Source organism: Stylophora pistillata, chromosome 9, assembly GCF_964205215.1.
Source record: "Stylophora pistillata chromosome 9, jaStyPist1.2, whole genome shotgun sequence".
Taxonomy (NCBI): Eukaryota; Metazoa; Cnidaria; class Anthozoa; order Scleractinia; family Pocilloporidae; genus Stylophora; species Stylophora pistillata.
In genome coordinates this window covers 21,137,542-21,152,998 of record NC_142527.1, presented here as the reverse complement: position 1 = coordinate 21,152,998, position 15,457 = coordinate 21,137,542, and the positions used below count along the sequence as shown (strand labels likewise).

At 39.8% G+C, this 15,457-nt stretch overlaps 1 protein-coding gene and 1 pseudogene across 2 annotated transcripts; both read left to right on the top strand.

Moving 5' to 3' along the window:
• Positions 1–279: 279 nt before the first annotated feature.
• On the top strand, positions 280–3,353 carry LOC111327372 (galanin receptor type 2-like). Of its 2 annotated transcripts, XR_015991581.1 has the most exons (2): positions 280–1,459; positions 1,938–3,353. XR_015991581.1 is itself a non-coding variant. In XM_022931528.2 (1 exon), the coding sequence occupies exon 1, from the start codon at positions 280–282 to the stop codon at positions 1,315–1,317; it is 1,038 nt and encodes a 345-aa protein (XP_022787263.2). In that variant the 3' UTR covers positions 1,318–1,910. The 2 variants fall into 2 exon arrangements, 1 of the variants encoding a protein (XP_022787263.2); XM_022931528.2 differs by lacking the exon at positions 1,938–3,353 and having other exon boundaries at positions 280–1,910.
• A 109-nt stretch (positions 3,354–3,462) lies between these two features.
• Positions 3,463–8,192, top strand: LOC148723773 (uncharacterized; annotated as a pseudogene).
• Positions 8,193–15,457: the final 7,265 nt, after the last annotated feature.

The following is a 15,457-nucleotide window of genomic DNA, read 5'->3' as shown; positions in this document are numbered from 1 at the left end:
TACAACTGTCAACTTTTTTCTTTTTTTTCATATTTTTCAGTGGTTTAATTTTTACATTCACGGGAGCCTCGTGATAAATATGGAATCACGATAAATACCACAATCAGCTAAGGTAAGTTTTTGTTCTGCTGAATAGTAATGTTTACAAACCTCCTTAGTCGTTGAGAATCAAATAATATTCTTTTTCTTTTCACCGTAGACTGGAAGACTGATTAATTTTACATGCGACAAAGCATCAGTTTCTGTTACATTGCCGAGAAATCGGTTTTATCTTGAAGAATGAGTAACTTCACTTGTATTAATGTGACAGAACTCAGCCCATACTGCTGCAAACTGTTTCAAAGCGACACGGAAGCAGTCAAAGGAGTTAAAATACTATTTTACTGCGTTCTTCTATTTATGTCAATTATTGGAAACTCGTTGGTCGTTGCCATCGTCAAGATGAATAAACGAATGCAGAGCATTACAAATTATCTCATCGCCAACATGGCTGTCTCAGACATCATCATAACAGTTCTGGTAGTTCCGCGACAGATAACAGAAATATTGCTTGGCCCACGATCGTGGCTGATGAGGGGATTGTTGGGCTCCATTCTCTGTAAAAGCCTTTCCTTTGTATCGGACACCACGACTGATGTCTCAGTCTTAAGTCTCATGGTCATTACTGTAGACAGGTATAGAGGAATCTTGTTTCCTTTCCAAAAACAACTTTGGAGTCCATCTAAACTCTGTAAAATCGTTATACCACTGATATGGATTATATCGATGTCTTTTCACGCAGTGTACTTCGATATTTTTCGCCTTGTGACATACGACGGAAATGCATATTGCAATGTGCACTGGACTCCAAAGTGGCAAAAAATATATTTTGTAGCTATAATTGTTTGTTTGATAGCTGTTCCAGCTTTCATAATCACATTTCTGTATTTGCGTATTATTCAGAATCTCGTAAGAAGTAGAGCTTCTCTAAGCAAAGGACCTTTGAGTTTGAAACGACTAAAAGAAGACACAAAAGTCATGAGGAACATCATTGCAATACTTATAGCTTTCGTGGTATGCGTGACTCCAATTAGTATCTATGGAATAATGTTTTTTTTTGTTTGGGGTATGAATGTGCCCTGTGGCATGGAAAACTACGGTTTTGCTGCTCACTTTTTTCTCTATGCGAACGCATCGGTCAATCCATGGATATATTTTGTGTTCAACGATAAATATCGTCGTGGTTTCGAGAACATTTTAGGAAAACTCCTTGTCGTTAGAAACGGAATGGAGTCTAGAAGGGGATCACCGCACGCATTAGAAATGGCAGGTGTCTGATCATCTGCTTACTTACATGTGGGAGGACTGCTTTCAAGTTTTTAAAAGACGTTGAGAAGCGAAGTGTTGTAGTGAAAGAAAGTTCATAACGTACCCTCCTCCTTAGTCTTTTCGTCCTCCGCTTATTACACTTGTGGTGCCGGTAAGTTTGCAAGCTTTTTTTTTTTTACCGAAAGCCAGATTTCAAGGGAAAAGAAATGTACGAGAATTTGTACGGGATGTCGAAATATTGTGGTATATTTCCCCACAAACGGGGAAGCATTTTATTTCCAACTGCGAGATACCTTGAAGAGAAGTCTCAGGCAATTCTTCGTATCGGTAACTCTCTTATAATATTTATCAGCTGAAGACAAAGTAGACCCAAACTTTTAAGAGTGTTAGAGAAGTTCCATTTTGACTTTTGACAATATGTACAACACCATTGGTTTAAATAGGTTTAATACTGGCTTTTGCTATTAGTTAGCAAGAGAGCCGCGATAGCCTTGTTATTGACAATTGTAAATATAGCACGAAACAACTTAGTTCTTTGAGTTTTCATAAAGTATCGCCAGTATTGATTAGTCTTGTTCTACCTCACTGGCTTGTTTCTGTTATTTTTGTTGTTGTTGTTTTTTTTTTAGGCCAAGCAAGAGAAGTTTCTAAGGCCTACTCTGAGTAGTCGCCCTAAAGTCGCTATTAATTACGCAATGTTATAAGATCAGAGGAGAAGGCATGGTGGTCAATGTGTCATCACTAATTGCAAAAAAAATTATATATGGCAGAAACTGAACGGACGAATTGGTGACCAATTCGAGAACACCTTCGCGACATAGAAAGGAACGACAAGGGCGCATCCAAACCAGTCGCTAGGCACTTCAATCTCTATCATTCTAAGCGGCATATGGAAGTTTGTGGCCTTTCCTTACATCTAGGCGATTCTGAAAGCCGCACAACTCTTGAACAAAAATTTATCTTTCAAATCGGCTCTCTTAATTCTCACGGTATCAACAAAGGCTTTTCATTCAATTTATGTATCCTTGTTTTCCTCGTCGCCATATTCCCGCTAATAGCGTAATTCCATTTTCTGCGCATAAACACACACACACAACCCACAATTCCTGCATTCGCTCTGACGAAGGGCTAACTCGAATTGCCAACGTTGAAACTCTTGGCGGTAGCCAATTTGCATTATCAACTCAGTTGCTAAATTGAACTACAACAGCTACACCACGCATTCATAAAATCGTCAATTTAGTGGAAAGAGTCAAAACAAAACGGAATATTTATCTCTCTGTAGTTTCTTCCCTTTGATTGATCTGAGTCAATATTATCAAGGCTTTAGAGGCGAAGGAGTGAATAGTAAGGTCCACATCAGCTAACAGACTAAGCACCTATTCTCATCATTTTTTCAGTGTGGATTGGTGCATATAACTCTTTTTGTACTAAAAAATTCAACGAGTCTACCTGAGTTATTCCTTGGAAGTGCAACCGGTCTTATCTTGACTGAGTATGATTGACCAAAATTGTGGAAAAAATATAACACATTTCAGTCTATATTGTTGCAAACCCTTTCGAGGCGATTCGAATGCAGGAAAAGGAGTTGAGATAGCATTTTACTGTGTCCTTTAATTGACGTCAACTCTTGGAAATTCGTTGCTTATTGCAATTATTAAGATGAACAAACGGATGCAGACCATTACGAATTATCTCATCGCCAACATGACTGTCTCTGAAATTATTATCATCTTATTATTTGTTCCTAATTAGTGGACCCTCGAAGATGGCTGGTCATTGCGTCGCCGGGTTTCGTTTTGCATAATAGCGCTTCCTTTCTACAGGACATCACGACTGCTGTCTCAGTTTTCAGTCTCGTTGTCATCCCTATTGACAGGTATAGAGAAATCGTTTTTCCATTCCGAAAACAACTAATGAGTCCCGCTGAACTATGTGGAATCGTCATTCCTTTGATATAGATCGTATCTATGTCTTTTCACGCATTGTACTTCGAAATTTTAAATTTATTCTTGCAAATATATAGCATGATATTTTCCAACTTATGTACGCTTTCTTTTTTAATTATTTTCCTTTCAAGTCGAAAGTAGGCGCGCCCACTTAAGGGTAATTATTCCGTGTGTTTGTGCTCAAAGAATCGAAACAACCCTGAAATGATACGAGAGAAGTATTTAAGAAAGGCAACTGCCAAAGTCTGAAGGATTTCACTACAGAGTAGGATTACCATGAGAATGCGTGCGTTGCTTACTCCTTCCTGGTGATTTAACAGCACACGCCAATATCAATAATGTACGTGTCAGTTATTTTTATACTAATGGTAATTTTGTTGTTGCAGCTGTTAGACCTTTTTACGTATATGATCTTGTGAGGCAAACTACAAATATAAGGAGGCTATCTTTTGTAGCTTTCTTGCATAAAATTATCAATCAATACTTCATCAATGTTCTTTTATTGATGTCACCTCTTGGAAATTCGTTGCTTATTGCAATTATTAAGATGAACAAACGGATGCAGACCATTACGAATTATCTCATCGCCAACATGACTGTCTCTGAAATTATTATCACCTTATTATTTGTTCCTAATTAGTGGGCCCTCGAAGATGGCTGGTCATTGGGTCGTCGGGTTTCGTTTTGCATAATAGCGCTTCCTTTCTACAAGACATCTCGACTGCTGTTTTCTAAAAAAAACCTGCGTTTAATTATTGAAAAGATGCCTGTTTCAGCAAACGTCGAGTAGCATTCGTGCATCGATAACAATCGAGCGCATGGAAGTAAAATGCCTTAGTGTAGGGGGCTACCTTAGGCGAGTTTTGGGCCAAATACAAAGATAATCAGGGACAGGCTGTTGTTTCATCGCAGGAGCACCAGTTGTTTTGTTGCAGGAGGGCGACTCTTAGCAATGTCTTTGAGGGGGGTTTGCTTAAAAGAAATCCCGATTTTTGAACAAAAAAAAAGTGACAAATGATAAAACGCCAACTAGATAAACTGACCAATGAACCTATCAGAGGTTTTTGCCGAGTAGAAGAAAAAAAATAAACCAAAGTCATTCAGGAGATTCAACCGAAAAAAAAATCAGAAATTGTATAAGAGAGCATTGTTCATAGAAATTTGAAGAAAAACTGATACAACTCTGATAGTTGTTTCGACGAGTCCGACTTAAAATTTTCCCTCCATTCGCATGCGGAGGTTTTCTTGTTTTGTTTTATTTTTGTTTGTTTTGATCTGAAAACAGCTCGTAAATATTCTGCACACTTTCATCTTAAGATATTTTATCTCTTGGCCGGCAAGAGCTTAATATCTTCTTGGATCAAAGAACAACCCCATAATTCGCGGAAAATTGATACCTTCATACTAAGAACAAGCTTCGAATTCCCTTAATTGTTCTGATTCGTATCTTCAGATATAATATTGATGGGAAGCAAGACCTTTTTGCTGCATATGCATCGAAAAGTGAAAACATTGTAGCAATATGATGTCCATAATGTTCGCTTAATAAAGTATATTCTATATACAAGGCTAAAAGATTAGGAAAAAAATATTAAAATGTTTAAACCAAACGTTTTCGGCTGTTTGCCATCATTAGGGTTGAAAATAATGACCGTCTGCACATACATATGTATCTTATGTCATTCCCGATGGGAAAAGTTTGGAGATATGAGAAACAACTTGTTTGAACATAGTCTCAAACTTCGCCGTATCAATGCTGACTTCTCTATCTTACGGCCAGCTTTTGTATCCAAACACAGAACCGGAGTCTCACGCGTCAAACTCATACATCGCATGGTATCCAAATTCCTGCGTCTCAGTAGAGCGTTTTAATTCTCTTTGTAGTACTAAGAACAAAAAACTTTCAAAACTTCTGAAGAGTAAACATGAGTCGAAGTACTTTTCAGTACCCATTGTTAACCTCTCGAGTAAAGATACTACTTTACATTATTTACGTTATGGACTCAACCATAGCTTCATCGACAAGAACCAACACGTGAAACTTAACTTCCTGTCGGAGTTTGAACTTCTCTTTAACCAAGTTAGCTTGAGCATCCCTGTTCGCCAAAATGAAGATCTCAATCATTTCCTTCGCGTTAATTCTAACCTCTTCCACCAAAACATTTTCAGCACTCCCAACTACACTTACAAAGTCTTACATAAACTAGCATCAGATCCCGACATGGTGGTCTTCTCTGGTGATAAAGATTCATCTGTCGTCATTATGCAACGCGCCGACTACTTCAACAAACTTGAAACTATGATCGAAGAAGGCACAGCCGACGGGAAATACGTAGTGACTGAGGACAACACACTAAAAGACCTCAAATCTTTTTAAGCTTTTCTGACCCGAAACTTCAAGTGATCTCTGCCACTGAGTAAAGTCAAACCGACATCAAACCAGCCTGCTTTCCTATATGGGACTGCCAAAACCCATAAATTCCACAACCCTGAACAAATTACGACGGACAATTTGAAACTTCGACCGATTGTCAGCACTTGTGCAACCTTTTATCATGAAACCGCCAAATTCCTAGCCTCTTACTTACTTCCTCTCACTGAGAACGAATGCACCGTAAAAACTACCACCGATTTCGCTGAGCGTCTAAGAAACAGATCTGTTGATAATTATGAAGTCTTGGTCTCGTATAATGTGTCCTCTCTCTTTGCTGAAGTTCCGCTCGTTGATACCATTGACCACATCATTCGTGAAATTTACACTAACAACAAGCTACCACAACTCAGCTCAAAGTTACTCTTCAGACGCCTTCTCTGTAATGTCACCAAGAACACAGTTTTCAGTTTTAATGACAAGCTATATAAACAAACTGACGGATGCGGCATGGGCAACCCACTATCTCCAGTCCTTGCAAATATTTTCATGGCTAAATTAGAAGCTGATGTACTCCAACCTTTCAACCCGCCATTCTATGACCGGTATTTTGACGATTGTTTCTCTAAGAAGAGAAAGGACGAGCCTGATGCTCTATTTGAACGGCTAAATCACTATCACCCTAACATAGTTTTCACTGCCGAGAAAAACCCCAACCACTTCCTCGATACTGCCTTTAGTTATAACAACAAATTCAATTGCAGCGTCTTCAAGAAACCGGGGAAACTACCAACACATTGGAAATCTGAGGTCCCTACCAAATGGAAAAGGAATTGCATCACTGACGCACTCCATAGAGCCAAACACATCTCCACCGATCTTGACAAGGACATAAAAACTCTTCAAACATCTTTTATCAATGCAGGTTATCCCAAACGTTTCATTTCGCATACAATTAACAACTTTCTAAACGACTCATCACAAGATGACAACATCATCCCAAATTTTCTCTTTGAAGATCGAAAGAAAGTTTTTATCAAGCTTCCTTTTTGCGGTAAAAACGAAAAACTCGGTAAGACGTTTGTTGCAAAACTCAACGAGTTCACTAATTTTAATCTCATCTTTGTAATCCTGAGGCAAACTAGGCAAATTAAAAGCCTTTTTAATAACAAAGACGGAAACACTCACAGAAATTTGTTTACAAAGGAGATTGTTCTTGTGGCGTTGATTACATTGGCGAAACTGTGAGAAATTTAGCAGTACGTATTGCGGAGCATTCAAATCCTGCTCACACCTCTGAACCTGCAAAACACTTGCGGGAAAATCCATCACATTCTTTCACTTGGCGTGTTCTCTCCTCAGCGCACAAATTCCACGAGCATCAGATCGTCGAGGGGCTAATGATCCAACAATTCCACCCCTGTTTGAACAGACAAGCTATTTCGTACGTCTCCAAACTTTTCCCATCGGGAATCACATAAGATATATATGTATGTGCAGACGGTCATTATTTTCAACCCAGATGATGGCAAACAGCCGAAAACGTTTGGTTTAATAAAATCTTCCTTTTGTCACTACATTGCTATTTTCATGTCTCTAACTATGCAAGCTGTTAATTAGTTATGATATTAGTAAAACTACAAAGCTTTGTGTGAATCTTAGTAAAGAATAGGGATTTAGAATGGGAGGGTAGTTCAGAATATCCTTGCAGGCCTCAATTTGGGATTAGAACACATATTGCAAGTAACAGTTTCTAAATTGTCAGGTTAGTGCAATATTTTTTGGGCTCAGCAAGACCAGTGCCATCAGGCTACTTGCCCCAGGGTGCTGGAGGGCAATGAGAATGCTTGTCACTTGACTTGTGGTTGCTCAAACCCTAACCCAACTGTAACCCTAACCCTAAACCGTGACCCTTTCATCAAAATACTGGAAAAAGGTCAATAGATTTCTGCAACCCCAACCCTAGCCATTGGGTTACGTCGAGACTCGCCATTGCTGTCTCCTCAGGGTGTCAAATACCTTAGTCAGGTGATTTTAATTTTTTTCATTATTCAGCTTAAACATTTTAATATTTTTTTCCTAATCTTTTAGCCTTGTATATGAAATATATATATTGCAGCAATAATTATTAATGTTGCAGATTTAATTATCGACCTCTGAATCACCAAAAGGGTTGCTTTAGCAAAGAAATCAATGGACTATTATCTAGCACGATACGACTGTCAGAAAGCGCCCTGTTTTTGCGGTCCACTCACTTTTCCAACTGTCCTGGACCACAAAAACAAAGTGCTGTTTTATAGGAGGGAGCAACAATCATGCAAAATATACGTAATCTACTTCAAAGGGAATACGACCGCTTCCTTTTAATGTCAGGCATTTGACCTGTCTCAGTGACGTTTTTCTCTCCGGTTTTTTCCCGTCTAAAGGTGATGAAAATGTTTGGTAAGAACTAAATTTCACGCTTTTATGTTCCAGTAGCATGATAAAATATAATTTTTTTCCGGGGGGAGGGGGGCGGTGGCGGTGAGGGGGGGGGGGGAGGATCAGGTGGGGATTCTCATGTTTGCGGATTAAATCCGAGAAATCAAATTTTCATGTCACACTTTATGGGGCGGTGTCTCCAATCACCTTCCAGTGTAGCTACGGACGTATTTAAAGCACCTCATAAACATTCATTTTTATTTGGCTACTCTGCCAGGTTTTCTTTCTGGAACACCCCTGAGAGCTTCAACAGAACAAAAAGCTCTGACAGTCATTTTAGGCCAAATTACACTGGGGTAATTTCCGACAAGCAATTGTCTGATGAATATCTAACCCTTGTCTTTAGTGTACAGCAATATTTCCAAACTGTAACTTGATTTGTCACTATAAAAAGGCAGTAATCAGTATTTAGTTGAAGGGTTCTCTTTCTCGTGTTTTTCTTTAAATTATTCATGCATCAGTAAAACTAATGCAAAAAGCGCGAGGAAAAAAAACTGAGAAAGGGGAAGCGATATTTCGATAAGCTAACTTTGCGAAAAACAGAATTATTTGAAAAAGTCTTATCGTTGCAATGTAGTTTATCAAAGTGAGATAAAACATGATGGGCAACGTATCATAAACCTCGCAATTTTTACATTGTTAAACGTTGACGACAGCCACAATCCCGATCGAGGTTCGCCTCTAAGAGAGTTTTTTTCTCTGTTAAATACATATTTTCCAAGGGCTTAGTCGTTTAAAAAAAAACGGTCCTAAATCAAGGTAATCATATAAGCTTTAAAATTCCGGTCGGCAGGCATTAAAAACACAAATCCTAGGTAATACACATGTTTGGAGGCGAGTTTTATTGAATATTCAAAACAAAAATATTTCTATTCTTTTCCAACCCTTTTTTTTATCAACTGCAGAGAGGAAGATATAATTTTTATTGTGTCAAAAAAGTTCGTTGGTGTTGTGCTGCTGAGGTGGTGACCTCGGGGTGCAGACCGGTTTTGTGTTAAAGTATGATAAATTCGCGCGTGAAAATACAATAGAACTCCATCCGAGCCACTAGTGCAAACTTTTTCAAATTAAACCGAACGAAGTCGGAGGAGCAAGAATACTTATCTATATATTGTGCTCTACTTATACTGGTTATTAGAAACTCGTAAATCATTACAAACATCAAATTAAAAAAATACAAACAATTACGAATTACATCACCACAAAACGTTTGAACGATTTGGTTTCCGTCAGCCGTTTGTTAACTATCCCTTATTTTTTACTTGTTTATTAGTAAAGTGCAGTTTATGCAGTAGAACTTCGATTTAACGAACCTCTATATAACGAAGTCCTCGGCATAACGAAGTATATTATTCAGCCCGGCTAAAGTTTCAGTAAAATGTATGCCACAGAACCTTGAAATAACGAACATCGATATGAAGAAATCCTCCTTATAACGAACACAATCCAGAAGCCCAAACATATACAAATATCCCGATATAACGAAAAAAATGTGAACACCGGTACCTGACCAAAGACAAATGCCAAACAGACCAACAGTGCAGTTGCTTAATACTGTACACTGCGCAGTATTACTTCACTTGTCAAATGTCCATTGTGAAGATGAATAGTGTGACACTGTTCATGTTCACAATGACATTTGATAAGTGAGGCATGGAAGAAAGGGAATTTCCGCGCTCTTTCTCTTGGATAAAAAGTGCATTTTAACGAAAGACAAAATATGAGGCAGTTGGCTTGTTAGCTGAATTGGTAGAGCGCTGCACTAGTATTACAGAGGTCAGTGGTTAGAATCCCATACAGGCCTGAATTTTTTCAGGTCTGATTGATTTTCACTATTGCTTAAATAGTGCTCTTTACTGCGAGGATCGTGCACAAATACGTTTCTATAACCACAGTTCAGATATATTTATTTCGTAGAATACATTGTAAAACAGGCTCAAAGGTCAGTTGAAAGGTAGTATCTCAGTTGGCTTTTCAAGAACAAGCTTACCAAGTGGGATGAGAATGATTCGCTCCTATGGTTGAAGGCGCTACTTATTTTGAAGATTAGCCCACCAGGGATCAACGTTGTTAGGTTTTATTTATACTAGAATGAGCACGGCTCGTTACATCCGTGGTTACGTCGTAGTCAAAATTTGTTTCTGAGTAGTTGGATCCCTTGATTCGCTATCTCGATGCTTTATCTTGATGCTTGCGTTTACGGCCGTTGATGACCAGCTTCGAATTTTTTTACAGCATAAATTGTTCCTTTTAAATTATAAGTCACCTGACCTAATTTTCCCGCCGCGCGTAGTCGAGGCGAATTCGCAATTACGATAATTAATTCTAATTCTTTTACTACGCGCTCCACTGAACATGCAAATCAGAGAACTTGCGGAGAGTAAAGGCTAAGGTCCACTGATTCACTGAAGCCAAGGTTTCAAATGGTATGCCTGCCCACATGTAGCAATATTTAATCCTTTGTGATTTATGTTTTATTGAAGCTTTATTTAATCTCGTTTCCATTTAAATTTAAACTTTTAAAATGTCTTTTAAACCTCATTACAATATTTCTTTAAATTACTCCTAACTGATACCTCAAATACCTTCAACGCAATAAATAGAGCTGCTGCGCTTCACAATATAAAGGTTCTGTGTCCACCCATAGCAACCTACGCAATCAATAGATACCGGCAACCGGCGACACTGTTTATAACAGGAGGAGCGAGCTTAAATTCGCCGAAGACACTACACAAGGGGATCCCTTGGCGATGGCGATTTACGCCATCAGCCTCCAACCGTTGATTACACGCCTGGGTATCTCCAGTGACGCGAAACAATGCTAGTATGCCGACGACACAAGTGGCTCCGGATCTTTAGAAGCGATAAAGCAATGGTGGGACAAACTGACCGAAGCTGGGCCTAATTTGGGATACTATTCAAACGCTAAGAAATGTTGACTTATGGGGGCAGCCCTGCGTCCCAGAGAATATCTGGAGAAATACGTTGATAACAAAGTGGACGATTGGGTAAGCCGGGTCGTTAAGTTGGCAGAATTTGCCTTGTCACAAGCACACCACTATTTGAGTAGGTGTCACAATGACCGGTCATATTCTCCTGCGCCCAATGTTTATCCTAGCAATTTGGTGTTCCAGCATTAAGACGACAAGCAGAAGTTCACTCTTCTTACGTCTAAATGGACAGAGGACAGAACGGATCAAGTTTTTTAACAGTGGATATCGATTACAGTCGGAAAATTGGCGTTCGAATTTTCAACCAGTTCGGCGTCTGTACACTGCCTCTTGGGTTTCCAATTTGCATATTTATGCCGATGAGTTTACCACTAACGAACCATTGTGGAGCACGGCAGGGACAAAGAAAGTGTTTCCTGGAGCGCTGAAAGCTCTGGTATTTGTCATCAAGTTAGATTACCTCCACAACAGACGCAACTTTAATGCGGGTATGATATAACACTAACAACCCTACTTCTTTCGATGCAGTTGTTGTTAATGGTAAGCCCATTGACCTAACTACTAGTGCCAAAATACTACGCCTTAACATCTCCAATGATTTGAAATGGAATTGTCACATTAAGTCCATTGTTAAGAAAGCTAAAAAGCGCTTGTATTGCTTATATCAGCTTAAACGCTCTGGTCTTGGTACCCGTGAGTTAGTCCAGTTTTTCTGCACTTGTATTCGTCCGATTACAGAGTATGCATGTCCTGTCTTCCATGATGGCCTTCCCGTGTACCTCTCCAACGAACTTGAAGAAATACAAAAGCGGGCTACGCGCATTATTTTTCCTCTTTACTCATATAATGAGGCCTTGGCTGAATCAGGCCTGACTAAACTTTCAGATCGCCGCCAGAAACTAGTTGATAAACTATTTAAGAATGTTTTACAGAATGAACAGAACAAGCTCCATGAACTTCTTCCTACTCGCAACACATGTACCTTTAACCTAAGAAATATGCGGAAGCTTAAGCCAGTTTTTTAGACGACCAGGTTTCGTAATAGTTTTATTACCTTCAATGTCCTTAAGGCTTGAACGGTTTTATACAACGGTTTTTTTTTTTAGAACATATATTTAGTGTTCTTATTGCTGTTTTAATACATTTAGTCTAACGTAATTATCAATGTTTGAAACTTGTAAATAGTCGTATAATTCAACTTTTGGTTGCAAATCGGTTATTAATAAACTATCTATCTATCTAACTATCTATCTATCTATCCATCTATCTATCTATCTATCTGATATTCCAGAGGAAACAAAAGCCCACTTTGGAACAATAAAAACAACCTACCGCCCACAAGAAACATTTGTTCCTCAGGTTACTCCGTGGCCTACGTCTGTTAAATATATCCACAAGAAGCCCAAAAGATCTCAAGGTCGTTTCTTGTATTATCCCAACACTTGTGCGTCACGGAAGGTATTACTCAGAGGTGGAGATATTTCAATAAATCCAGGTCCGTCTAAGAAGGCAGCAACTAAATGTGAACATTGCGAGAAAACAATCAGAAAGAATCAAAAGGCTGTTAGTTGCGGGGTATGCCTTGGATCAAACCAAGCGAAATGCGCTGGTGTAAAAAATGTGGTGTTGAGTAAAGACTGGACATGCTCGGGATGTTTACTTTCAGTCCTCCCTTTCCATAAATGTCGTACAGATGCATTAATTGAAGACCAAGAAGCCATTGCTTCGTACGAGGAATTTACGAAAAATACCGAGAAAATTGTTCGAGTATCAAAGGAGCAATCAAAACATCTAAGGCTAATGCACCTAAACACTCAATGCATGTCATAAACTCTCAACGAATTCCTTTTGACCGTGAAACAGTTCCCGATAGACGTAATTACTCTTAGCGAGACCTGGCTCAAGAACAACCTAGCTCTGTTGAGGTATGTGTCAGTCCCTGGTTACTCAGCAGTTTTTAGAAATAGAGGGTCAATCAAAGGTGGTGGCGTCGGCGCGTATATTCATTAATCCATCAAGTTTAAGCGCCGTTGTGATATAGAAAACTTGCATCCAGATCTAGAACATCTATGGATAGAACTACCAGGACGTAACAAAAACAGTAAAGCGCTCATTGAAATTGTGTACAGACCTATGCTAATACTCAGCGAAAGTGACTGGTTGGAGCGCGTTGAATCTTTGCTTGGCTACCTAACCGTGAGTGGGGATGGTTTACTAGTTGTAACTGGAGATGTCAACATAGATATGCGAAAGCCCTCTGACAGTTTAACACGGAAGTATCAAACCCTTCTTGATGCATTTAGTCTCAAGAAAATTGTCGCGAAACTCACTAAGTGACGCGCACATCAAAAACCCTCATCGACCACACTGTCGTCAATTTTCCACAAAACATCATCAACACTGACGTCATACCTTGCTCTACAGTCGGTGATCATGATGCGCCGTTTGCATGCATTAATGTCCGCCCACCCAGATTTCAACCTCGCTTTAAGTTTATACGGAATGAGAAGGGACTGGGTGAAAATGCATTCAAGGAGGATTTTTCTTTACTTCCTCTAGACGTGTTTATGGTTTGGAGTCACCGGATGACATAGTCGATGCTTTGAATTCTCTCATAAAGGATCGTTTGGACCAACATGTACCCTTTAGAAGGGTGAAGGTTACACGCCCTCCTGCCCCTTGGCTGCAAACTGAAGAAATACGTCAACTCCAGAAAGACCGGGACCACCTAAGAGCAGAGGCTCACAAGAAAGGCGGCGAAACAATACGGGCAGCGTTCAGAGAAGTGGGAAATAAAATCAAGTCGGTAATCGGTAAGGCAAGGAGGTCCTTCCTGACAAATTCCCTCTCATCAAGACGTCCAAAAGAAGTGTGGAAGGTGATACATCGAGTTCTACATCCAAGTCCCAAGCCTCTTCGCGAAGATCCTGAAAAACTGAATAGATTTTTCATCTCTACGGCTACAAGAACACTCGGTACAAAACCTGATAGCAGTCATGACTTGCTAGACCTGGTGCGGTCGCTTCCCGTCCGGGCCGTGCTCATGAATTTTCCACCTTTGCACTAAGACATGTGTCAAGGGGTGAAGTCTTAAAGGAGATTTCCCGCCTTCGCTCCGATTGCTCAACGGGTGTCGACCAAATCTCCGTCAAGTTTGTCAAGCTGGCAAGTGACCATCTTTCTGGTCCACTCACATACATTATGAATGCTTCCATTAATTCGAAATCATTTCCAAAAACCTGGAAAACAGCGCGGATATCTCCTATTCCCAAAGTAGATAATCCCGTGGGTAAAAAGGACTACCGCCCAGTCTCTATTTTGCCAAGTCTCTCAAAAATATTTGAGCGGTTAGTGCTTAATCAAGTCGTTGCGTTTATTGAAAAGCAAGCTTTGTTGGCTTCACGTATTTCAGGATATCGTAGAGGCCACTCTACGACAACGGTACTAATGGGTATCCGAGATGATATCATACGAGCAATGAAAAAGGGTGAGGTAACATTAATGTTTAGTTTAAGTTTAAGTGTAGTTTAAGTTTAATTCATTCGCAACAGGAATGGCAGGAGAAAGGAACAGAGCTTTCGTTCCAATTGACACCTAACCCCTTTTTTACCCACCCATCCCACCCCGGGGAGGACATCCACCACACAGTAATCTCATGTGTGGGAAATTAACGTCTCCTACCCCAACCCTGCAGGAGACGGGACCTCCATTTATCGTCCCTATCCGAGAAGACTAGAAAGTCTAACCATTTGCAGATATTATTACAAAGGCAGCACTTTCTTCTCAGTTAATTAAAGACCCTGAGTGTTGGTCCGGCTGGATTTGAACTCACGACCTCCCACACGACAGTCCGGCGCTCTACCAATTGAGCTAACCGGGAGGCGGTTAGCTCAATGGTCTGTGCTGATTACTCAAAAGCTTTTGATACAGTCCAGTTTAAGGCTGTACTTGGAAAATTAAACGAAATGGGATTTTCAAAATCATTCCTCTCGTGGGTACTGAGTTACCTTAGTGAACGACGCCAGCTTGTTCAAATAGACGATAAGTTATCTCAGTTGGCTTATGTGGAGTTCGGGGTACCTCAAGGATCTCTTCTAGGTCAGGTGCTGTTCAACTTGTACGTAGCATATCTTCAGAAAGAACTTGACTGCCCATGTTACCAGTATGCAGATGATACTACTTTTTTCTACACACTAATGTAGTCGACTTGGGACCAAATGTTAATGATATGAACAATGCGATTTCTCGACTGGGAAAGTACTGAAGCGACTCCAATCTTGCACTGAATCAGTCTAAAGCAAAGTGGATTCTGCTGTCCACAAAACAAATGGCACGCGTGCATAGTTTTCACACAGCATCAGTCAACATTTCATATAACTGAGAGAATTTGGAACGTG